Source organism: Sceloporus occidentalis, unplaced genomic scaffold (assembly GCF_023333645.1).
Source record: "Sceloporus occidentalis isolate IW3139 unplaced genomic scaffold, rSceOcc1.0.p SCAF_3, whole genome shotgun sequence".
Lineage (NCBI taxonomy): Eukaryota > Metazoa > Chordata > Lepidosauria > Squamata > Phrynosomatidae > Sceloporus > Sceloporus occidentalis.
Window position 1 is genome coordinate 86,625,418 of NW_028316983.1, and position 25,549 is coordinate 86,650,966.

At 42.7% G+C, this 25,549-nt stretch overlaps 2 protein-coding genes across 13 annotated transcripts in view; one reads left to right on the forward strand and one right to left on the reverse strand.

The window, feature by feature from the left end:
- The window catches only part of DOCK7 (dedicator of cytokinesis 7), a 163,402-nt gene that overhangs the window by 69,819 nt on the left and 68,034 nt on the right, over positions 1-25,549 (reverse strand). For all 11 annotated transcript variants that reach the window (XM_089515317.1, XM_089515316.1, XM_089515315.1 and 8 more), the window contains exon 14: positions 24,435-24,597. In XM_089515317.1, the coding sequence (XP_089371443.1) occupies positions 24,435-24,597 (163 nt within the window). The remainder of the gene's footprint in view (positions 1-24,434; positions 24,598-25,549) is intronic.
- Positions 1,890-18,780, forward strand: ANGPTL3 (angiopoietin like 3). Of its 2 annotated transcripts, XM_089518681.1 has the most exons (7): positions 1,890-2,387; positions 9,848-9,958; positions 11,464-11,569; positions 13,623-13,736; positions 14,671-14,766; positions 16,654-16,926; positions 17,983-18,780. In XM_089518681.1, the coding sequence occupies exons 1-7, from the start codon at positions 1,890-1,892 to the stop codon at positions 18,165-18,167; spliced, it is 1,383 nt and encodes a 460-aa protein (XP_089374807.1). In that variant the 3' UTR covers positions 18,168-18,780. The 2 variants fall into 2 exon arrangements, with proteins under 2 accessions (XP_089374807.1, XP_089374808.1); XM_089518682.1 differs by lacking the exon at positions 9,848-9,958.

Consider the following 25,549-nt stretch of genomic DNA (forward strand, 5'->3'; position numbering starts at 1 on the left):
CCATTTCGCACAAATATGGAAGCCATGATTAACCATGGTTCAACCATGTTCCAATGTCACTAAGCACAGTTTCCCAGGTATGACATCTTGTACAAAAGAAAAGTCTTTTCTTTTGTAGTACAGGGAAAAACCTTGCTCATAGTATAGTTGATTAAGCAGACGTACAATCACCCAAACTCTCACATTGTCTTCCAGTGACATAAATCTTTTCCCACATCAGCTTCTCAAATCCCATGCAGCAGATCAAACTGTCACAAGAGAAGTGAAGGCTGAGAAAGGAAATTACCAAATGTAGAAAAACATGGTTATATTCCTTACTTTGTTGTTTTGTTAACACAAATGTTTTCCTTTCAAAATGAGTAACATTCTTTCTGAAACTAACTAAATTATAATAAAAGAGAATGTGTCTGTGTCTATCTCTGCCAAAGCTACAAGAATGAAACCTATACATATAGAAATTGGTTTTTATACTAAGAAAACTCTAGGATTATGTACTTTAGGGATATTTTATGACTGATTGATTCATTTTTATTACTCATATGTTTATATCCTGCAATGCCATCTATAGTTACTACATGGCAGATGTTCTCAATCTCCCTTTGAGATTCTTCTGTCTTGTTGTTTAGGGGACTAAGGATGATTATTATATTACTACAGGCGCCCCTCCTAAACCGCGGATCTGAGATCCGCGCCCTCAAATCTCCATGGAGGGGCAACCTCCGCTATTTCTTATGGCGTATGGCACCTAGCACACACACCCGATTCATGCATACAGGGGCATGCCCCATTCAAGTCTATGAGGCTTGAATATGTGCAAGCCTCCATTTTCAGGGGGAAGTCCAGAATGGATCCCCAGCAAAAACAGAGGGCCAATTGTACTGCATTTGTCTTGATCCACATAAAGAAAACTGATGATCTTGTGAGAGTCCTGGTCCCCTACGCAACAAGACAGAAGACTCTACCCCACAAAACCCAAACAGCCTCCCCCAAAACAGAAACAAGGCACAGCTTCTGCCTTGAGGTAGCAGTAGTAGTAGTAGCAGTAGTAGTTATACCACTAGCCCAGCCCAGATGTACAGGCAAACCTACTCCCTCTCCATGATATTATCCTTCAGCTAGCATTGCATTAACATAAAAATTTTGGAAATGCAGGCACATGTATACACATTTTTAAAATATGATCAATTTGGGTAGTGACTGAGAAGGAGTTGTTTTAGTATATTAGCATATTATTTTAGTGTTTTATTGCTTTGTGTTTTATCATCCGTTTTTGATTATACATGTTTGATGTTCTGCCCTTTGGCAGGAAGGGCGTTATAAATAAATGTTGTTGTTGTTATTCCCATAAACTCAGAAAGAAGGCAAACCCTCCCTTCAAAACTCAGGCACTCCAGCTGGGTGGGCTGGGTCTTCCTAATTGGCACATGGCTGACACCTAAGTTAGTAGATCTGTGTCTAATAGTGTTGGACTATTCCAAGTTCAGTTTCACTGTTAATATGTATCTTATATCTACACATATTATAGAATACCCTATAGTGCTCATCCTGTGCTGCCCAGAAGTTGATGATCAATGTGGTAACTGGTATATCTTGTTTAGAACCATAATTTTTCAAGTATCTTTATACCAATAAGCATGGCCTATACAAGAAGCATTTATTCTTTGTCATGAAATGCTTGTCAGTTGGGCTTATCTATCTTGATAGAGGAAAAAGCCCAAAGAGGACACAGGTTATATGCACTCAGGTTTAATGATCAACTACGCCAGCTTGACTTTTAAAGGCCTGAAAGGAAGAATATGGTGATAGTCATACTACGTTCTGGTAAAACTGTCACAGAGAAAGTCTAAAGACTGGAGGAGCATTTTGAAGATTATTAATATAGGAAGAAAATGAAAGCAGTTCTAGTATTTCTCTTTATAATTTCTCCAGTTATTTTAACTAGAACAGATGGAGATGGTGATACCTCCTTTGAACCAGTAATTTCTGAGTCAAAGTCTAGGTTTGCCATGTTACAGGATGTGCAGTTGCTAGCCAATGGACTGCTCCATCTTGGGCGTGGTCTTAAAGATTTTGCTATCAAGACTAAGGACCAGATGGACGACATCTTTCAGAAGCTTAATATTTTTGACCATTCCTTCTCTGAAATCTCGCAACAAACCAATGAAATTAAGGAGGAAGAGGAACAATTAAGAAAAACAACAACCAGACTACAAGCTAATAACGAAGAGATAAGGAATGCCTCTCTGGAGCTTAATTCCAAAATACAAATTCTTTCACAAGAAAAGATTCAACTTCAAGACAAAGTTGGGAGGCTTGAAGAAAAATTAACTGAGTTGTTTCAGACCCTACTTGAAATTCAGGAGACGGAAGAAATTGTATCACTCAGAGTAAGTAGATATGAAGTTGATTTTGAGAGCCAGGATGAACTGAAATGGGCTTCTGATTACAAATACTGGAGGTTTTGAGGATTTTTTTTTTAATCAAGAAAAAAATCACTAGTTGTCACCTTAAAATATTTCTATAACATGATAGGGAATACCCTTCATGGATGTTTAGACTACAAACCCCGTAATCTGTTATCACAGGCCCTGCTCCCATGGATTTCTTGATGTCAAAAACATCCAGAGGGGCTGAATGTACGGTATTAATTGTGAGCTTTCTGGAAAATGTATCCAATGATACAAATCTACTTTGTTGCTAGTAATTTTAACTTAATTTAACATTAGAGAATAACAATGCAAATTCAGGGATACAGGTCTCCTTAGCCAGGTACCAAGGGTACTCATGTTACCCTAATGCAAAGACTCTGTAGGACTAGATAAAATCTTGCAGGTTGTCTGTAGATACTTTTTTTTCAAGCAGACTACCAGGGCCATATAAAGTACAGCAAAAAGCACTGCATAAAATGAATGCAATCAGATACGTTTAATGAAATGTCTGCTATCTTTATTTAGATGGTAACACAATGTATTTTGATGGCAGTGGTTACCAAATCCTCTTATTCCAGAATTGTTCCTTAGTAGAAGAGCAATGGATTAGAGTTTTTCCATTTTCAGAAGATTTTATGGAGACTCCTCAAAATTTTTTATAGAGGCTTCATTAATCCAGGCATATCTCAGTTAACAAAACCTCTTTTACATCCATCAGGTCGTCTCTTTTCTTCCTCATCTTCTGTCTATCTGAAAGATTTTTTAGCATTGGAAGAAAGAAGGTGAGATAAACATGGGTTTAATCTGCACTACAGAAATAATGCAGTTTAACACCACTTTAACTGCCATGGTTCCATGCTATGAAACTGTGGGATTTGTGACACCAGAGCTCTCTGACAAAGAAAGCTAAATAGCTCACAAAACTAAAAATCCTAGAATTCCATAGCATTGAGACATGGCAGTTAAAGTGGTGTCAAAGCATTATTTCTGCAATGCAAATTAGACCACAGAATTTCAGCGTCAGACAACGGCACCATGTCCACAGTCAACAATACAATAAACAAAACTTGATCTGAGAAAGAGCAAGGATTCTACTCTAGGCAATCCAGCTTTAACCACATGTGCCTGCATCCAACAGGCAAGGAAAATAGAAGCTGTCTCCAAACTTCCTTATTGAACATGTGTGAGAAGCAAAACAGAGAGAAAATGGAGCAGCAGATAAGGAAGTCAGTATGTCAAAACATCATGATTTGTAAGTTTGGCCACCAAAGTGGAAATCATAAGAAAAGCGGAGGCTGAAGGAAGAAAAGGTTAGCCTAGAGCAGGGACGTAGCCAGGGTTTTAGGAGGGGGGGGGGGGTTCCAGACTAAGTGCCACCATTATAATGGGGCTTGGGCGTGGCGGCGCAGCAGCACACACCATTCATTTTTCTAATGGAAGGGGGGGTCCAGACCCCAAGAACCCCCCCCCCCTTGGCTACATCCCTGCCTAGAGGCATTTTGGGAAAAGCCTTCAAGTAGTCTCCAGAAAGCTCAAAATCTTTTTCTTTATATATGCAAAGGTTGGGTGACTCAGTTGTTTCATGTCACATGTACAATATGTTAGTTTTGAATAAAAAAGTCTGCTGAAACATGTTGAACTGCTCTCCTTTTTTGCACTGTAGGAACCTATCCCTGCTCTGTCCATGTTATTTCTGCCTATGGTATCAAATATTCTTTCAAAGAGGTAATGTTCAGCAACACATAAGGACAGGTTACTTACCTGTAACAGTATTTCTTCGAGTGGTCATCTGCGAATACATACAAATGGGTTTCACTGCGCCTGCGCAGTGCTGCTCGGAATCTTCTGGAATCACTGGGCAAAGTTTACTTTGCAACATATAGAAACTTTTTGGCGGTAACTCCGCCCACCCGTTATAAGGCCCCTGCCTTCCCGCTCTTTTCCCCAGTTCCGCAATTTTTCCGCCAAGCAGGCGATGGAAAGAGCCAATAAGAGCAGGACACTGAGGGGACGGACGGGTGGGATTTGTATGTATTCGCAGATGACCACTCGAAGAAATACTGTTACAGGTAAGTAACCTGTCCTTCTTCTTCGTGGTCTCTGCGAATCATACAAATGGGTTTAGACTGACAAGCTTAGGTATGCGGCGGAGGGAGTGTCCTGAAACCAAAGCTATGGTAAAACAAAGGTACATTTATTACAACAATAAACACCTTGAACCATAAAAGAAGTCAGTCTTTTTTTGTTACTGCACAAACCAACATAGCAACGACATTGCTAAACCTGAGAAGGGGAGATAAGGTCGTGCAAGACCCATCCCCTTGAAATTGTGCAAACCAACATTCAACAGAATGTAAGTGCAAGGGTATTATATACACACAAATGCTGAAAATAACCATCAGTAGTGCAGTCAGTGCAACCCTGAAACCAACACAGCCCTCCCGAAAGCTGCGTCTCTAATGGCTCTGGTGTCCAACCTATAATGTTTGATAAAAGTCAGAGGTTGGGACCAAACAGCAACCTTGCAAACATCCTCCAAGGGAATCCCCGACAGGAATGCAGAGGATGCTGACACTGCCCTTGTGGAGTGGGACCGAACCCTGCCAGGGAGAGGTTTGCCCAGGAGTTCATAGCAGAGGTGGATGGTACCGGCCACCCATTTGGAAAACCTCTGCGCAGACACAGGCAACCCCTTTTTCGGTTCCGAGTAGCATTGGAAAAGTCTCTCGGACCGACTGGAGGCAGCAGTTCTGTCCAGGTAAAACGCCAGCGTTCTCCTGACATCAAGAGAGTGCAGGCTCCGCTCCACATCCGAAGTCGGATTGGAAGTGAGGGTCGGCAACACAATGTCCTGGCACATGTGGAAAGCAGACACAACCTTAGGCAAGAAAGTAATGTCTGTCCGCAGGACCACCTTGTCTTTGTGAAACCTCAGGAAGGGCTGGTCCCTCCGCAAGGCACAGAGTTCGCCCGCACGGCGGGCAGAAGTGATGGCCACAAGAAAGGCGGTTTTCCAAGTCAGTAGTCTCAAGTCCGCCGTGGCCATCGGTTCAAAGGGCTTGGATTGGAGTGCGGACAGTACCGCCTCCAAGCTCCAAGCCGGCGCCGGTACCGACACGGGAGGATGTAAGTTGGCACATCCCTTAAGGAACCCCTTCACCAAGGGATCCCTAAAAAAGGAAGCCCTCCCCCCGAATTGGTACTTAGCACAAATGGCAGACAAATAGCACTTGATGGATGCGAGGCACAGCCCCTCATCCAAAAGCGCCATTAAAAACTCCAGCACCACTGGAGTGGACACCTGAGCAGGAGACAAGCCTTTCCGATCAAGGAAGAGGCTAAACCTCCTCCATTTCAGGGCGTAGGACCGCTGGGTGGAAGGTTTCCTCGCAGCCAGGATCACCGTCCTCACCGCCTCCGGCAGGGCAGTCAGGGCTGGATCTTCCAGGCCACCAGCGGTAGACTCTCGATGTCGGGATGGAGAATCCGTCCGTCCTGGATCGACAGCAGGTCCGGGCGGGGATCGAGGCGGAGAAAGCATCCTCTGGAGCGGTGAAGAAGGGATGCGAACCAGGGCTGTCTCGGCCACCACGGGGTGATCAGGATCACTTGTGAACGGTCCGCTGTCATCTTGGACACCACCCTGATGATGAGAGGGAACGGAGGGAAGGTGTAGAGGAGCTCTCCCGTCCAAAGGAAGGCAAATGCGTCTCCGAGGGATCCGTCCATTCGTCTCCTGGAGCAGAACTGGGGACAGTGGCTGTTCCATCTGGTCGCGAAGAGGTCGATCCGGGGAGTTCCCCACCGGTCGAAGAGGTCGCTGACCGTCTCGGGATGGAGCCTCCACTCGTGGCATACCGACGCAGATCTGCTGAGGCGATCGGCCAACTCGTTGTCCTCTCCGGGGAGATGAATCGCCTGGAGGAGGACCTGCCGTTGGATGCACCAGTCCCACATGTGCACAGTGAGGTTGAGTAGGGTCCTGGATCTGGTGCCTCCTTGTTTGTTGATGTAGTACATGACAGTGGTGTTGTCCGTCCTCAGGAGGACCACCTTTCCTGCGACAGCGGATTCGAACGACCTCAATGCCTTTTCCACTGCCAGCATCTCCAGAGCGTTGATGTGGAGAAGCCTGTCCTGGGCAGACCACTTGTCCTTGACGACCAGATCGAGCAGGTGGGCGCCCCATCCCTCCAGGGAAGCATCTGTTGTCAGAGTCAGTTGGGGCTGAGGCTGATGGAAGGGCATCCCGGTGCACACGTTGCGGCAGTCCAACCACCATCTTAGGGAGGCGGCCACCGGTCTCGGTACCATGAGCCATTTGGACGGGGGGTCCTCCATCGGGGAGAAGACCGAGAGGAACCAGGACTGTAGTGGCCGGAGGCGAAGTCGTGCCCAAGGCGTGACAGACGTTGTCGATGCCATGTGCCCCAGGGCGACCTGGACGTCCCTGGCCCTCACCCTCCTGTAGGAGATGAAAGGCTTGAGAGATGCCGCCAGGGCCTGGAAACAGTCTGGAGGGAGAAAGGCGGAGCATCTTTCGGAGTCGATGATGGCCTCGATGAATTTGACCTGTCTGGTGGGTGTGAAGTGGGACTTTTCTCGGTTGACGACCAGTCCCAGGGAGTCCAGGAGGTGCAAGGCAAACAAGACCGCTTCCTGCAGTTCTTGTTGGGACTCGGCGGCGAACAGCCAATCGTCCAGGTATGGAAATTTACGATTAAGACGGTCGTCGGTGTCGGTGTTGAAGAGCCCAGACTCATCCAGAGGCATCTCCTCGATAGCCGACTTGACTCCAGGAGTGAGATCTGTGCCCCTCAGCCAGGCGTGCCGGCGGAGTGCCATTGACGCCGACATCGCCCTTCCCACACAGTCAGTGATGTTGCGGCACGCGGTGATGAGCCATCCCCCTATGGAATGGGCCTCATCTCTGACTTCAACCAGTTTTCTCTGGACATCATCCGGGACCTCGGGAATCAGGGGGGAGATGGTCTCCATCAAGGACTGCACGTAGGCCCCCATACATGCAGTGTAGTTAGTGGCCTTGACAGCTAAGCAAGAAGCTGAATAGGCTTTTTTTGCCAATCCGTCGATCTTGCGAGCCTCCCGGTCTACTGGAGAGGTGGCCTGCTTGTGGGTGGAGGCAAGCTGCGAGCCCTCTACAATGGCTGAATTCTGCCTCGGATGGGTAGGCAGCCATGGACAGGATGCCGGCGAAACGCGGTAGAGGGTTTCCACCTTTCGCGAAGTGCTGACTAGGGCCGCCGGGCTATCCCAGGACCGCTTGATGATGGTCTCCAGGGACGGAAGGAGAGGGATGCAGGGTGGGGTTGGAACCCGACCATGGACCCTTTGTTCCACCGGATCTCGGGCCGCCTCCTCAGGGTAAGCCAGCTCAATGTCCAGAGCCCTGGACATTTTGATGACGTGCTCACTGAAGGATCGGCGATCGTCAGTAGGAGACGCTGGCTCGGGGTGGTGCATGACCTGTGGAGAGTCCTGCGGCGACAGGTCATCATCAGAGGGCGAGACAGGTGAAGTCGGCGACGGTATCGGCACAAGGTCCGACTCGGTGTCGGAGTGGATCACCAGGTGCTCCAGTTCGGGACGGTCCCGGCCGGGCCCGTGAGAGCGTGATCCAAGCTCAAGCCTTGATGAGGAAGGCTTAGCTGCTGCGGTGGAGGGCTTGGAGGTGACCACCGTGGCCTTGTCCCTTGGGGCCCGATGACGGCGACCTTCATCAAACTTGCGGAGAGCTGTCTCCCGCGGGACAGCCATGTAATAACGGTCTACCTCCGAATCATAGAAGACATCGAGGTCCTCATGGGCGACATCCTTGGATGGTACGGTCTCCGGACATGGTACCGAGATCGGGGAGTGGACAACCATCGGGGAACGCTGAGGCGGAACGAGTTCCTCATCATCTGAACCGACGAACTCGGCGGTGGTCAGCTCGGAGCGAGGCGGAGCTAGACGTGGGGCAACATCCCGCCCGGAAGAGCCCTGTGGCCGCGGAGTGGGAGTCTGGAGGGTCGGAGCTGGTACCGAACGCTGTGGAGTAAGAGGCTCAGCATCCTTACGGCGGCTGTGTCCGTCGGAGGACTTGGAGGAATCTTTGCGAGACTTCTTCTTGGGTGGCTCAGAAGAAGTGGAGTCAGAATGTTTAGCTTTTTTGACGGGCCTGGGCGCCTCCGGAGGAAAGAAGGGGTTCTCCTGGAGTTCCCTCATCCGGGATGGGCCGGCTGAAGACACAGAGGCCGCCGGGGCAGAGGTCGACGGAGTGGAAACTGCTGCCGTCGGAGTGGTGGGGTCTCCTCCCTTAGCCTTTTTGGAGTGTTTGGGCTTACGGGACGGAGCCAAGGTTGAACGGTCGGTCCCGACCTTGGAGGCGGAGCCAGCAACCGAAGTCGAAGCCGTTGAACCCTCGGTCCCCGACAGTGGGCAGGGGCTCTTTGAGGGTTTGGTGGTGGTACTGGACCTGTCTGGGCCGCTGACCACGGAAGATGACTTGGTGGTGGCACTGGGCTTGTGGGAGCCACGGTCCACTTTGGCAGGGGTTGATAGCGCCGGAGGAGCCGAAGCGGCGCTTGTAGGACTCTCGCGCGGGGCCGAGGCGGGAGCGGCAGCCGGGAGAGAAGGAGCCGAAACTGGACAGGAAGTCTCCCCCTGGACCTTACCCTGGGCAATCGCCGACGTCAGGCGGGATTCACGGTTCTTACGCGCCTGCGACGTCATAGATTTGCAGAGCGGGCAGGATTTCATGTCGTGGTCGCCGCCAAGACAAAGAAGACACGAAGAGTGAGGGTCTTGGACCGGGAGTTTGCCCCCGCAGACATCACACTTTTTAAAAGGAGGTGACATCGTTCCGGAGAGATGGAGAGGAGACGAAGACGAAGTCAAAAGCAGTCCGAAGTCGAAGTACAATGGGGGCAGTGGTCAAAGAGAATGGTCAAGAACGGTCCGAAGTCAATAGCCAGTGATCCAATAACCGAAGCAAGAGTGAAGTTCCCTGAAGCAGCTAGCGCGGCGGAAAAAAGGAACTGGGGAAAAGAGCGGGAAGGCAGGGGCCTTATAACGGGTGGGCGGAGTTACCGCCAAAAAGTTTCTATATGTTGCAAAGTAAACTTTGCCCAGTGATTCCAGAAGATTCCGAGCAGCACTGCGCAGGCGCAGTGAAACCCATTTGTATGATTCGCAGAGACCACGAAGAACTACAGTATACCTATATCCTTTTCACATGCTCCAGTCTAGTTCTTCCATGCTCACCACGTGTCTCATACTGTAATGCAAATCCTACAAAGACTGTGGTACTATGCCTCATGAAGTCATATTCTAGCACCTGTTCAAAGAGTTAACAGAACTCTCAATAGATTCAATGGCCCTCAGGAACCAAGTCATTTTTTCTGCTCTTCTTGTAGAATTTGGTTAAGCAGCAAGACAGCCACCTCCAAAAGCTTCTCAAGATAGTTCAAGTCCAACATGCCCAGCTTGCCAAACAACAAGAGCAAATGCTGGACCTGGAAGAGAAGGTAAGAGTGATATTTTCTGAATAGCCTTCTCTAAAGTGAGTATTGTTTCAATCACTTCAGGTGACTTTTTGAGAGGAAAGGTGCAGAAAGAGAATAAATAAAGAAGGAATGTGGGGGACAAGGTGAAGGAGAGTCATGATGGAAACAGAAACAGCAGTACAGAGAGGAAAGGCAGTACAGAGAAATAAGGAAACCTCTTTTTTCTAAAGCAGTCCTGGTAGATGGACAGTCTCAGTAGGTCACAAGATGTTTCTCCTCAACTTCCCAAACCAAATCACTTCCCTGAAACAGGAAGTGTTGTTCCAGTTATTTTCAGTTTCTAAAATTTGCTGTTTGGAGCCTTCCCCCCCCCCCCCAGGTGTTGGGGGAATGGGGAAAGGTATAGCAGTGACTGTACCTGGTGAAGGTGCCTAGACAGGTATTTTTCCATGTTTAACAACAACAAAAACACCTGATGGTGGAGTTCAAATGATGCAAAAAAGAGCCCTATAAATTACATGCCATCCATAGGATGCACATTTCTGCTCTTGGCTCTAAAGTAATTTCTAAGTCATTTGTGAAGACTGTGTGTGTCTTCACTGAGTTTGTCTGATTTTTTATATTTAAAAAAAGGATTCCCTGTGTTATAATTCACTCTGAACATTATTGGGAAAATTATATATACTACAATGCCTCCACTTAAATTTTGGTTTTAGGTGTACTCCTGGGGTATTTTAAACTACATGTTTAAACATATAAGTGGAACAAGGTCAGTTTTGCAACCACATGCAACCCACAGGAATAAACATCAGGAAGCCAAAGTTGGTTAACTGGGGCAGAGGGAGGCAGAGCTGGGCTTGCAGGTTAACTGGGGTGTTCTCCTGTGTTCAGTGTGACTTCACTAGCAAGAATGTTTACAATTGCAGAATTTGGTTTCCTAGTTAAAACAGTGTTTTGTGTCCTCCTTAAAGGACTCAGTTAGAGAATGCAGATTTTGATCTCTGAGGGTGCACCTACACAGTAGGAATAATGCAGCCTGACATTACTTAAATGGTGTAGCTCCATCCTATGGAATTCTGGGGTTTGTAGTTTTACAAAGTCTATAGCCTTCTCTGCTAAAGAATATAGGTGCCTCACAAAACTACAAATCCCAGGATTCTATAGCAATAGCATATCTATACCGCTTATCAGTGCACTTAAGCACACCCTAAGTGGTTTGCAATGTGTAAGCTAATTACCTCCAACAAGCTGGGTACTCATTTTAGTGACCTACAGAAGGATGCAAGGATGAGTCGACCCTGGAGCCCTGCAGTCACAATGCACTCTTTTTCTAGAATACTTCTACAGCAGAGAAATGTGAACATTTATAACTCATGACTACAGACAGGTATATATATGTACATGTGTACCTAGAGGACTTCCAATTGTTGTTGTTATTATTATTTGATAAAGGTAAGAGTTTTCTTCCATCAATGGACACTTTCTCCTACCCTGTTCTCCCACAGGATTTGTCTCAATCACTTCAGAGAAGTAACCCTGCTCCTCAAGATGACACACAGCTATTCACTGTGAACGTTGATGAAACAAGGAACACTAAACTTAATGCGACATCTAAAATTCAATATTATGAAGGTAACTCCCCCATAAAGGAAAAAAAGTAATCTTTATGTCCACCACAATCTGTAAATCCTGAAATAGCATATATTTTGCTATGAGTATATGCATATTCCAAAGCTCCCCAAGTGAATTTTCTGTATTTCTGCCATTGCTGGAAAAACAATAGAGTACAAATAGCATCTCAAACAAAATGCTCCAATGTATCCTTTCACCTCGAGGTAGTGCTCCTGTACAGGTATGCAATTAAGGAGCAAAACAGACAGCTTTGATGAGGCAGCTTGGAGCCACCCCATTTAAGGCTGGATTGGGGCTGTGGCAAACACACGCAGTCCCAATCCAACCAGCTTTGGTCCCAAATAGGAGTGGGAAAAATCTGCTCCCATTTGGGGCAGAATAAAAGCTGTCCCTTTGCCTCTGGAGCTGGCTTTTTGCTGGCTCTGGGACGTGTGATGTCTAAACACCATGTCCTCATGTCACCCGGAAGCTGCCTACTGTGTAAATGTTGGCATGACTTCCAGGTGACTTGGGAGCATGGCACACATAAATGTCACACCCCCAAGCCGGCTTAAAGCCAGCTAAAACAGCCAGTCTGTTTCAGCCCTAACTTTTATCTTTAGGGGCTCTTTCACACCACACCATCATAGCAGTCCGATCCCACTTTAACTACCATAGCAATATCCTTTGTTACCCTGGGACTCATAATTTGAGGAGGCACCAGAACTCGTTGGCTGAGAATTCTAAAAACTCTCCCTAAACTGCAATTCCCAGGATTCTATGGGATATTTCTATGGCCCCAAAACTGTCATTCTACTTTCCACCTATCATTTTATTTGTTCCTTCTGTCCATTCCATTTCATTCCACTATTGCTGTCCATTCTGGGGCACTTGAGCATGCTCAGTCCTCAGCCCTATCAGTACTGTTGACTCTTCATATCCACAGATTCAACTATCCACAGCTTGAAAATATTGGAAAAATATATCAATTCCAAAATGTAAATCTTTATTTTGCTATAAGGCACACCATTTTACTATGCTATTGTACAATATTTAATGGGGCTTGAGTATCCCCAGATTTTGGTGTCTATGGGGGGTCCTGGAACCAAACTCCAGAGGACACCAAGGGCACACTGTAAACTCGCCACATGCATTTGCTCTTAGAATGAGTGCCATAAAAGTTTCATCAACTGAATTACTGATGGCACTCTTTCCCAGAATCCACCTCTCAAATCCTTGCTACAACACTGAGTATACTTACATTGAAAGTTAACTATGGTGAAAGTTAACTATGGCCCTCGACAGACAGGCCCTTTAGCATGTAAGCAATACGTGCTAGGGTTGCCTCGGGGCGTCCTTTACAGACGCTCCCTAACCCTAGCACATATTCCGTACGTCAAAATGGCGGCACCCTGTACAGATGCGTGCTGCCATTTTGACGTGACAGCCATGCCATGTCCAAATGGCGTGGCGTGGGCATGATGTGCTCACAGCACTACAGGGCACATAGGGTGCCCTATTTGCGGCACCAGAAGGAGCTCTGAAATGGAGCTCCTTCCTGGGGAGTGCCTCGTTCCCACAGCCACAAAATGGCTGCAGGAATGAAGCCAGGGGGAAAGGGGCCGAGCAGCCCCTTTCTCTTCTGGCAGTGACTCCGTGGGGTGTCCTGGGGCATGAAGCTCCAAGGACACCCCTTTCCAAGCTGAGGGGAAGCGCCGTTTTGCCGCTTCTCCGAGGCATGGAAAAGCAGTGGATTGGGGCTTCCAGGGCTGCCACTGTGGCTGCTCAGGCCCCAATCTGGCGAGGATTGCGGTGTCTGCAGGCTGCCCCAAAAGGGCGGTCTGTATCCTGCCTATCACATGCCCATGAAACTGAATTAATGTTATTGTACAGCTAGAAGGCAATGCTTAAACTCACATGAAAAAGAACAGAGTCTATTTTATTAACTGTTTGAAAAATATCATATATATCTAAAAGGTCATGTATATCTGGAAGAATATGCTGATGTTCCCCCCCCCCCCCCTAAATTTCTCTCTTTAGTAATGTGGCTGTTTGAAACTATGATTGCTTTTAGGCAATGCTACTGATTGCTCTTGGATATACAACAGTGGTGAAAGATCTAATGGTATTTATTCTATTAAACCCAGAGGATCCAACGCGTTTAATGTCTACTGTGAGATGAAAACAGGTACATCCACCTGTACTAGTAATCATCACTTCCTCCCTAGTTATCCTGATCTACTGAAAAACACTTCCCATCCTAAAATGATCCTAAAATACTCTATTACTGTGGAGTGTATGTACTGCTGACATACATTTCCTTAACAATAATCACAACACACAAATGTTCATTACAATTTGGATTTTAGAAAAGAATTAGAGCTTTGTATGGAAGTCTGACCATAGTTGGCCAATAATTACACATATATTTTATTTTTGTAAAAATCCCCTCTATAACATAATTGAATCCAAGTGGGTTATAAAGGGAGAGCATGGCTGGATTATCACCACAAATGTACATCTTTCAGAAATGGGAAGATTGCATGAAGAGTTGGCATGAAAGCTCACATACAGGTATCAAATCTATCAACATCAAATTGTGTGTGCGCGCACGTAGATGTGCACCCCAATTTTCCTTTTGCATCTCACAGCACAGAATTGGGGTAAAAATTGCCTGTATCCTGGGACCCTGTAAACAGATACCTTCCCTCCGGGTAAATCTGGGGATTAAAGAAATATGTTCCAGGCTGAGATAAGTATGTTTCTCCACAAGAAGTGACAATTTTAGAAGGGGGGGGGGGGTGAGACTATTCCAAGCTGTTGAAATGTGAAGGCATTGCCAAAAGATCTCTATGGGCAACAGTACCAGCCAGAGGCTTTGGAGTACACTACTGGGTTTTGTTTGTTTGTTTAACAATTTGTGAGACCCACATTTTTGAGTGATAGTATAGTGTGGGGACACTTGTGAGTTCACACAAATAGACTTATGGGCATGTAGCCCTCTCCCAGATGTAGAGCATTCATATCAAAGCAAACAATAAAATAGCCAAACAAACAAGAAAAAAGTCAAACTGACTATATTTATAGTTTATATTACCTTTATATATATTTTTTATCCACAGAAAGCTCATGGACTGTCATTCAAAACAGATTAGATGGATCAGTAGATTTCAATCAAACCTGGGATGACTATATAAATGGGTTTGGCAAACTTGATGGTAAATACCTTCTCTCTCCTGTTACATAGTTTTCATAGAGACTGAAAGTAATTATGTGGTAAAGGTACTTAACTGTAAATTGTACAAAAAAAAGGCAAGGTAAATACAACATGGTAAAATTAAGAACTGTTTCATATTTTCTTTTGGGGTTTTGTTTTCAAAATTGTTTCACTTTTTTAATCTCCACCGCCCAAGTCTAAACTGGAACACAGTGAACAGGTTCTCTTCAGTCCAAAATTGTCATAGAAACAGACAGTAATGTAATTTTTCACACTCAGAACATTACAGCAACAAGGGGCCTGAATAGATGGGCAAAAAAAAGGCCTGCTTCCGGGCAGCTCCAGACCGAGGCGTTTTGACGACGCATGCTCTGAAGCTGCCTGGAAGTCAGCTTCAAGCCACCCAGTTGTCCAGACATGGGCAGGCTTCCAAAGGCATGGCATTTACATACCAGAGCCTCATGAAACCAGCTTCTGGACATAGCACAGGCAGCAAAGCCAGCTTTTTTTTCTTTTTTCTTTTTAGCCGGCTTCAACGCAAATTGGGGCACAGTGTGTACTTGGCATGGCCCCAATCCGTCTTGAAGCCACCCCTTTGGGGCGGTCTGTTTCACCCCATAATCTACAAATTAGAAAACCACACGTGCTATTAGGATGAATACAATGGGCAGTGATGTGATGCTGATCCCTCAATCACATGCATATTCTACACAGGACAATTATATAGACCTGAGGAATAATATTAATTTTAATTTACTCAGCTTTTTTCAGAGTTTTCCAGTTTAGTTTTTAAAATACTAATGTCAGCACTGATTACAACTTTTCTGATGGTTTTTAAATTATTAATTTCAAATCTGATTATCATTTTTACTTAAGCATTATACACTTATTAGTAAATGGTGTGGCTAGTTTTTCAGCCTCAACATTAATTAGATGAGGCAAAAGGACATATTAAAAACAAATCAAAAAAGCAGTGTTTGTTTAGCCATATTCAGGCAATCACTGGCTTGCAAGAGGATGACACAATGTCTTCATGTTCCTGGCAGCATCCAAGAATTTCAAGAGCAAAGGCCTTAAAAGGTCTCTATAACTATGGTCCAAAATACACTGCAGAAATAATCCAGTTTGAGACTGCTTTAACTGTTATCGCTCCATGCTTTTTAAGTACAAATTCTGACTTAGACAGATGATAATACTTTCTCATATGATATAAGCAAGAAGAAAGGTGAAAGTGACATGTTACAATATCAGTGTACACTTTGGTTATTGAAGAAACCAGAAACACAACTTCAGCATCACAGTGCACTGATTTACTTAAAATAAATATGTCTACCATCTTTCAAGTTAGGTACAACCCAGCGCACATTTATATGGGAACAAGGTTTGCTGAACTGATGGTAACTTACTTCTAAGTAGACATGTTTAGTATTGCACTGCACGTAGTCCACTTAATTAATATGTGATTCAGTAAATGACACTACCAAAATATCCATTAAGGGCATATTTCTTTTCTCGTGGATGGCAGTCCATTTCCATTGCAATTAACTTTTTATATATGCCACTTGCTTCACTCATCACAGAGATTCATTCACACACTTCTATTAAGTATGCCTTGAACTCTCCCTTGCAGACTCTGACAAGCACCAAAGTTCTATTCTATTTATATTTAGCTGCCTTTTTAATTGTTCATTAGTGCATAATATAAAAGATATAAACAGAGAGACTGAGAGAGAGATTTACAGGAGAAATTATCTGAAAAGTTCAACAGTTCCCAAGACTCAGGTCATCTCCTGAATTAATATAATTAGGAAATGTGATTAGTAAATCAGATGTTTTATCTTGCTTTCAATCTGTCCTAATAGCTCTGCTTGTGCAATTTGATTTTCAGGAGAATTTTGGCTCGGACTACATAAGATCTATTCCATTGTAGACAATACCAACTACATCCTACGTATTGAGCTAGAAGACTGGAGAGCTAACAAACGTTATATCGAGTATACATTCACCATGGGAGGATCAGAAACAGACTACAGTATTCTTCTCTTCAGGCTTATTGGAAATATCCCCAGTGCTCTGCCTGAGCAAAAAGAGGTGAAGTTCTCTACAAAGGATCATGAAAACAATGCAGAAAGAAATATCAACTGCCCAGAAAGTTATTCAGGTAGCCATTTTCTCTGTTACTCCTTTATCCTTTCTTATAATCAGAAAGAGGGAGTGGGGATAACTCATTGAAGTAAGCAGTAATGTTGAACTTCTTATAAATCTCTCAAATGGAAAGATCATAGGCCTAAATCCAAATTAACATGTGAAGAATGAGAATTCCCACCAGTATAGTTGCACTAGATTATATCATTTGCACATCTGGCGATTCAAAGCAGTTGTACAAGAAGTTGTAAACCAGTTGAACTATCATTTGTATCACTAGGAGCACAACCATTTTGCATTAGTGGTGGTTCAAAATTATAGCACAACTGCTAGCAAAACAGGCTTTGCATGGGAATAATTATATATTTGGATACAGGCCAAAGACTTACTATCCTAAAATCGTAGTGCTATGAGCCAAGCAACCAATTCACAAGTATAAAGGAACATAGCAGGTGCAAAACTGCATATCTGAAAGCTTCCCCAATTAAAAACACAACACCAAATCTGCCCACAAGAGGTGAATATGTCGCTGATTCAATACTACCCAAAGGACTAATCTCAACAGTGGACCAATGCTGGAACACCAGAACTTTCTTCCCTTGCCATCTCTTCTCCACTGCAGCCCTAACTGCTGTTTTAAAATAGATTCTGGAGGGCCCCCTAGATTTCCAGAGCAGGTTTGCAGAGTATGGGTTATTTTTATGTCCAAAACAGTCCAACATATCTGTAGAGATGGGATGGTCCTAATGAAAGAAGGCTTTATTCTGAGGATTTGAACCTCTCAGTTTATAGGGTTTTAAGGCAATTTGCAGTTTTTATACTCCCAAGAAGGCTCTATTCTGAGGATTTGAACCTCTCAGTTTATAGGGTTTTAAGGCAATTTGCAGTGTTTATACTCCCAAGCAACTCCTCACATCATTCAATAAGCTACCCATGATACGACTGATGATTTTCAAAAATCAACGCGGAAGCAGCACAAGACGAAAGGGTCTATGAACCATTCCCTTGGTCCATGTGATGACATTTAATCTTAGCTGTGTCAGTTAAATAATGTCTGTAATATCATCTTCAGGTGGTTGGTGGTACAATGCATGCGAAGAAACAAACCTAAATGGAAAATACATCAAGCCAAGTTCAAAAGGCAGACTAGAAAGGAAGAAGAGGGGACTGTACTGGAAGCCTCTGAAAGGAAGACCCTACCTTCTCAAATCAACCAAACTGATGATCCATCCTACAGATTTTGAAAATTTTGATTGAGTATCTTCATTCAGAATTGACCTGATAAACCATAAACTACTTCAACTGGAGCTGTGCATAGGCTCTTTTTGGTGCTCAAAAGAAACTGGACTAAAGATTTTCATTGTTCCTTAATATATTCCTTTACGTGGCTGTCCTGTATTTCTTCATATGCTTGTTTCATATAAAAACCAGAGTGCCTTGGTCACACTTTTCAAGAGATGGACAGAATTATGGAAGAGGAAAAGCTTTGCTGGGCCTGCTGTGGGCTCTAGAAACCTCGTTAGTACCAGATAACTGTAAATGAAGCTATTTTACCTTAGCTATTGGGAGTGGGGAAGAAAGGTTAATCTCAGTTCTCATTTTCCAGAGGAATTGCCTAGGGATGGCCCTGGGTACAGTGAGGAAAAGGGAACTGCCATGGCTGAAAAGAACCAGATCAAGGCAAAATCTTTTGTCTCACAACAGAGGTGGAAAGAAGAGATGATAATTCATCATTCTATCACAGCCTGAATTTACCCATCCAGCCTGTCACGTTATGTTGAAGAAGGCAATGGAGCCAATTCCCTTCTATAGCAGAAAGCAAGCTATAGTACTGCTTTTCAGGTCACTGGGAATCTAAGAGTCATGGGTAGGGCTGCCAGGCTGAACCTAAGATCCTGTTCCTGTAGCTTTAATCATTAGCAAATCTCAGATCAGGAAGAGGTATCATAAAGTGCTAACGCCCCCTTTAGCTGCTACAGCTGGTCCCCAAAACAGATATTTATTTGGTGGGTTGAGAAATGCCCAACTCTGTTCCTGTAGCTGGATGCACAGCACTGAAGGTGAACCTCTTTTGTTTGCATGTATTGGTGATGGTGGGAGGCTCTGGGTACAAAATGCCAACTCCTATTCACTTGTAAACATGCAAACATGTCAAAACAATTTTGTATGTAGCACTGACATTCCAGTATTATGCCTACTGTATTATCAGCACAATCACTGTAATTAATATAATTCACTCAAATGACCAACACTAAAAACAGAAGAATATGTGTTCAGCTGTAAGCCACACCACAAGCTAATCTTGGAAAATTGTTCTTTGCCGTTTTTCCTTATGACCTCTTGAAAGATGCTAAGACTACTGGAGATTCTGAAGAAAAAAAATCAAAATGTTTTGTGAATAAACTGACAAGACAACACATTGTGTTTCCAAAGTATGAAAGCTACTTTTTGAATAAGATTGGTGGTTGCGGGGGTGGGGGGTGCTGGAACTAAGAACAGCATTTTTATTTGAGTTAACAGTACTTCAGATGGGCAAACACTGTAACCATAACCTGGTCATCTTTGCTGTAATAAGTAGTGTGAACAATTTGGCCTCAGCAACACTAATCAAAGTAATGCACTCTAGACAGATAATACATAAAGGTACAGCTGCTTTGATCCCTTCAGGGGCTGATCATAAGAGGTAGATTAATACAGACCAAGCTTCTTAAATGCAGATCTTCTTGTCTGGATTGAGTTGTTAAAGTTAAATAAATGTGGTAGGCTTGCAGAAAGAATTTTCAGATTGTGTCACAGTGACTGTTATCTGTTTACTGCAGGATTTTCTATACATTTGTTGCATTTTAACATTTTGACAGATCACTTGTAAAACTGTACAGCTATATTCTGTTTGCACAACCTGCTAACTGCCTTAATGTCTATCACAACACACTTATTCATGTTAATTACAATGTATTATGTTAATGTGCTAAAATAATTATGTATACTTTAAACTCAAATTTCAAAGTTTAATGCCGACACGTTACAGAACATAGATATTAATTAAATCCAGTAGTTTTAAACTTTATTTGTAAGCCATGCCCTCTTATTTGAATTATTTTTTTTAATAATACTGAATATTGGGGAAGAGCTATGGATCATCCAGCAACAATGCAAACTAATTCTGCTCCAAGTCATTGCATACATATTGTGGAGGTTTTGAAGAAGATCTAGTATCCACGACACTTTTTAAAATAGCCTTGCTTACTGTGGCTCTTTCTAGCAAGTAAATAAACACCATAACTACTCAACAATCTGTGAAACATCACTAAACTATAAATATCACTATAGCTAAATTGTCAGGTAAGCTGGTTTAAATCTACATCTAAATTCACATGAGAACAGAGTTGCTGAACACATTTATCAGCATATCCACTGTTAATGCTATTATCAATTTTACACTCCAAATGTATGAACACAAGATCACATTAAGCCTTCAGATAGGAAGAGTTGCTTTTTTGTATGTACTGTCAAGTGTAAACATAATTTCAATACTAGTGAAGACCAGTTTAGTAATAACATTGGAAAAACAGTGCTGTACAAATACTATAATCCTTTTAAACATAGTAATTTTCTATCTAGTAAATACTTCCTATTAAATGTTTTATAGCACTGCTAAGTGGGAACTTATCACAGGAAAAGTAATTGGGGTGGCAAAAGTAAAACAGAGTAATTAAAACTATTCAATGATGTAAGAAATTGTAACAAAAAAGTTATTCCAATTTGGGATATCAGTAGGATGATGCGCAATATTTATTTCTTTTACTTATGATTTATTTTTAGGCCATCTTTAATGGTAGAACATGTAACTAAATTTGCAAACAAAAAGAAAAAATAAAGAAAGAAACATCCTATAGATATTCAGTTTCACATGAAAGTGAATATGAACAAAACAGAACCAGAACAAGAATGAGATCTACCAAAGTGAGATTACTAGGAGCTACCACTCAATCAAACTGAACCAAACCAGTGCAGCAAAAGTATCGCAGAAATTTTGATGGATTGCTCTCAAGCTGGATAACTAGTAGGAAAGAATATCCAGGAGAGAATAGATATACTATTGTTAGAGAAACAAGAATACCTAGAACATCACTGAAGCATTTGAATTATTTGCTGAACTGTAAAGAAAAAAGAAAGTGCAGCAACTGAAACAGCAGTAATTTAACGGCAATTTATGATACTATGATTAATGTTATGTTGCTGTCTAAAACTTAACATTGATATACTGGTTACGTCTATTTTTAAGAAGCAGCTTAGCTCCATTGAGTTCAATGAAGCTTATGCCTAAGCAAGTGTGCACATGACAGCAACCCAAGTTTAACAATAATGCTAATATTTCCACAAGGACACCAGTATTATGAGTCAAGTATATAACCTGAGCAGGGCTGCTGCTGATAGGGTGACTTGGAGATCTCTCATTCATAGGGTCACCATAAGCTAAAGTTGACTGGACAGTAGTTAACAGTAACAAATCTAAAACCTGCCCTAGTGGACCCACTAAATCAGCAATTTACTATCCTTTAACCAAGGAAGATACACAATTGATAATTCCTGTCATCTTGTAATAAGAAATTCTATAATGTCTCATGTCAGAATACTCTTGGGGCAGTACACCAGTGCAATGGCCCTTTATGTTAGTGATTGCATTATATCAAGGTACTGCCCCAAGAGTATTCTGACATGAGACATTATAGAATTTGTTATTACAAGATGACAGGAATTATCAATTGTGTATCTTCCTTGGTCAAAGGTAGTAAACTGCTGATTTAGTGGTTATATCAAGGTTACCCAGGAGCAGTAAATGGAAGGAGACAAAGTCATATCAGGAGGACAAGGCTGCCTACTATGAGTAGCCTTTTTCTTCAATGCCTAGCTAGCAGTTCATCCTCAAAGCCAGAGTGTTCTGGAAAGGCTGGATTGCAAAGTCACCGGCCAGATGATTTTAGACGTCTGCCTTCCTAGAACACCTTCTCTTCAAGGAGTTCAGAAGCATTAGAGAAACAGGGTAGTGAGAACCAATAGAGTGGTCCCCTCCTTTCAATGACCATTTGGATGGCCATCTGTTGGGGGTGCTTTGACTGGTATTCCTACTTAGCAGGGGGTTAGACTCAGTGGCCTCTTCCAACTCTATGATTCTATGATTTCTATATGTGTTACTGCTGTGCCACTGCCTACAGCACCATAATTACACCAACACAGCGCACATACAAGATGCTGGCCTATGAACGCAGGTTGTACTTAGGTCCACCAGCAGCTACTAGCAACCCTAAGAAATTCCAGTGTATTGTGAAAAAGAGAACAAAATCTTGTGCCATCTTAAAGAGTAATGTGGCAAATTTATTGGAGGTTTGTTAATCTTTAGGGTACCACAGGATTCTTCATTGTTTTTAATAATCAAGATAGCTCAATGCTACAAGTATCTTATAGTCCAATGGTAATTCTATTTATAAAATCCTGTGGCAAATTTAAAGTATGAAGTATGCACCTTGCAAAAAGTACTTGCTTTTGCTTGTCTTAAAAATTTGGTGTGTCACCTTCTATAGTTGATTTGTTCTCACTACAGCTTTGAGGAGATAAAGTCATTCCCATATTTTAATGCTCACCTTTGTTTAGATCAATGGCAATTTATAAGTAAACAAACGTGTCATTGCAAATGACATTAGTAAACTGATGATCAAATTCTAATGGCAAGTTAAGGGCATCTTTGCTCTTTAGTAATACAAACTAATGACACACCTCAATAGATTCTATAATGATGTTTCCTCTCCAGTGCCTTACCACTACTGCAAGGAAAAACCAATCTTTAGTATTCAAGTTCTAGAACAAGACTCTCTGTAAAGATTTTTGACTGTACTGTACATATATTATTTGGTAGCATTGTGTCCTTGCTAAGGATTTTAGCAGCACTGATTTATGGCACACTCCCCAATGGTTGGCTGACCATAATTATTATCCCTCTGCCCCAATCCCTAAAACTATACATAGTTGAAAAGAGACATGGAATTACCTTCCAAAGTCTCTTCTTGATTTGGCATTGAGGAATATTAATATTCTCCTTGAGAAACAAGAAATTTGCCTGATACCAGAAGAACAGCCAGGTTTTAGACAAGGTTGTTCAACAATATTCTAAGTTTTATACTGACTGCTAAATACAGTTTTCAAAATGATAGCTTTTTTCAGCATTTGTCTGTCATGTCTTTGTATACCATAATTGCTCAGTTCCAAACATAAAATCAATTCTGCAGGGAAATACCTTTCAAGTGAGTTAAATATGATAATCTGTGGCACAGCATATGGACTATGGTGACGGAGGCTACCTCACTCACACCAGGGTGGCACTCTTACCTGCAGAAAGCACAGGCAGAAGGGCCTTAAAAAGAAGTCCATAGATAGTGGCACAGATATTGTCAGCACTAAAAGGTCAGTGCAAGCATGGAAACTGAACTCAGTGTTTGCTTAGAGCATCTCATTTCCAAGTGTATTCTCACAACACAGCATATTAATCTCCCTCAAGGAGACTGGGAAATAAATGAAATAAATATGTGGGGAGAAAGCAGATATCAAACAGAATAGCAATTATTTAAAAAAAGTTAAAAGTGCTTATAGGATTGCTGGAGATGGTTTAACCATCCACTTCACCAAATGTCTCACTACAATCCTATTCACATAAATGTGGAAAATGAGTCAAATATTGTTCCTATGGAGATAAGGCAGGGACAAAGACTGGACTCATGGGAGGGTCACTCCATCACCTGAATGCCCTTGAAAGTTAATTTGTTCCAAAGAAAGAGGTGGACCAACCCCCTGTCAAGGTATTCTGTCACCTTTCCACAGGGAAATGTATTTTCAGTATTTGGAAGAATTACTGAAAGACAAAACAGTAATTTTTTTTAAATGCCTGGAAAAATCTGGAATGAAAACTAATGAAGCAAAGATTAATATAGTGAAATATTCTTATAAACTGAAATAGAAATTTTATGGAAATTAACCAGTGGACCACAGGTTAACCAGTGGTATCTTATGTGGATCACAAGATAAAAAAAGGATGATGATATACTGGTGGTTGCAATGAAATTTTCTTCCTGTCCTTTCCCTGATGCAGTTCAAAAAACAACTCTGAATATTTTCCTAGGCCTCCAGAGCCAATTCTGGGGATGCATGGTGGCTGAAATGGGGAAGGGGAAATCCCACCCCCCTCAATTCTCCTGGATCCCACCATTTTACCAGCCAAAATCCACTGCTAGTTCCTGCACTATGATCTTGTCTTATCCAATTCTAGAAAAATGCTCTAAATTGAGAATTGGTTAGTCTAACCAACATTAAATAACATTTGAAAACACAAACTAAAGAGTATTAATTTTTCTTATGGATTAACCAAATAAGCAGTCTAAAAATATTCTCTTAGACTTTCTTATCAGACTGACTGACGATGACAATTATCATGCTCTATTTAAACTAAAGTTAAAATCTACTTTTTGTTCTTACCTGTATGTTGTATTTGGAACATAAACATCCTTTGCAGGAAATTCAAGGATCTCTCTGGTTGGTCGAACTCTACTATCAGGATAAAGTTTCACTTGCAACAGCTCTGGAGTTAAACAGTAGTGTGGGTTCTCTGGGGCTGGAGAAATATCTATCTTCAACTGAGCTATGTGGAGAGAAATTAATAGTATAACTAAGCTTGTAAACAACCACTTCTATGGTTGCTTGTGGAAAATCTGTCACCAGGGAAAACTTTACCAAAACATGTGTTGCATTTTTTGTCAGCCGCCAACTGTTAGCAGCTATTATTATCACTCAGTGCAACTTCTGTTGTCCTTTGCTTTTTGGCTTTCTGCAGTTATACTGACATTAAGATGATTGTCTTTTCTATTTACTAATACATTCTAGTTCTAATTAAAGAAATTAAGATTTGTTCTGTTTCATAGAAACAAACATTCACCATACACTTCATCTTTATTATCTCAGTGAAATAAGCACAATAGAATGTGGGACCAAATTAATTACTAAACTTCCACCATGATTAGCCACTATGTGTGTGGCAAATACATTCTTGCATTTATTTTAAATCCTCCCACATCTTTTTGAAGTTTGATGGGAGCTCTCCCAGTGTTGAACTGCTAAATGGGTAGGTCACAACCCCAAGAAAGCTGCCATTCAACTTGAGGGACCTGCAGCATGTGTATGCATATCTGCCTTCCAATCAGCTGTTGATTCATGCAGCCTCATGAATTTCATAGGGTTTTATTAGGAAAGGAATCCTCAGAGGTGGTTTTGACAGTTCCTTCTTCTGAAATACAGCCGAAAGCATCTGTTATTCATTGGCAGTCTCCCATCCAAGTACTAACAAGGGCTCACTCCCCTTAGCTTCCAAGATCGCATTGGATCCGATGCCTTTAGGGTATTTAAACCCTAGCTGCAGGATGGGGGCTGTAATACCAAGAGTGGATTCGCCATTCTTGCAGCAGCAGATCAAGCAGCCAACTCTGCCTTCCACTTTCCTTTTGCCCGGGATAGCATTTGTTCAGAGATTTGGAGAAGTGTTGGTCAATTGTAAATTAGTTCATCACAGCACACCACTTTATCTTGATAGCATCTTC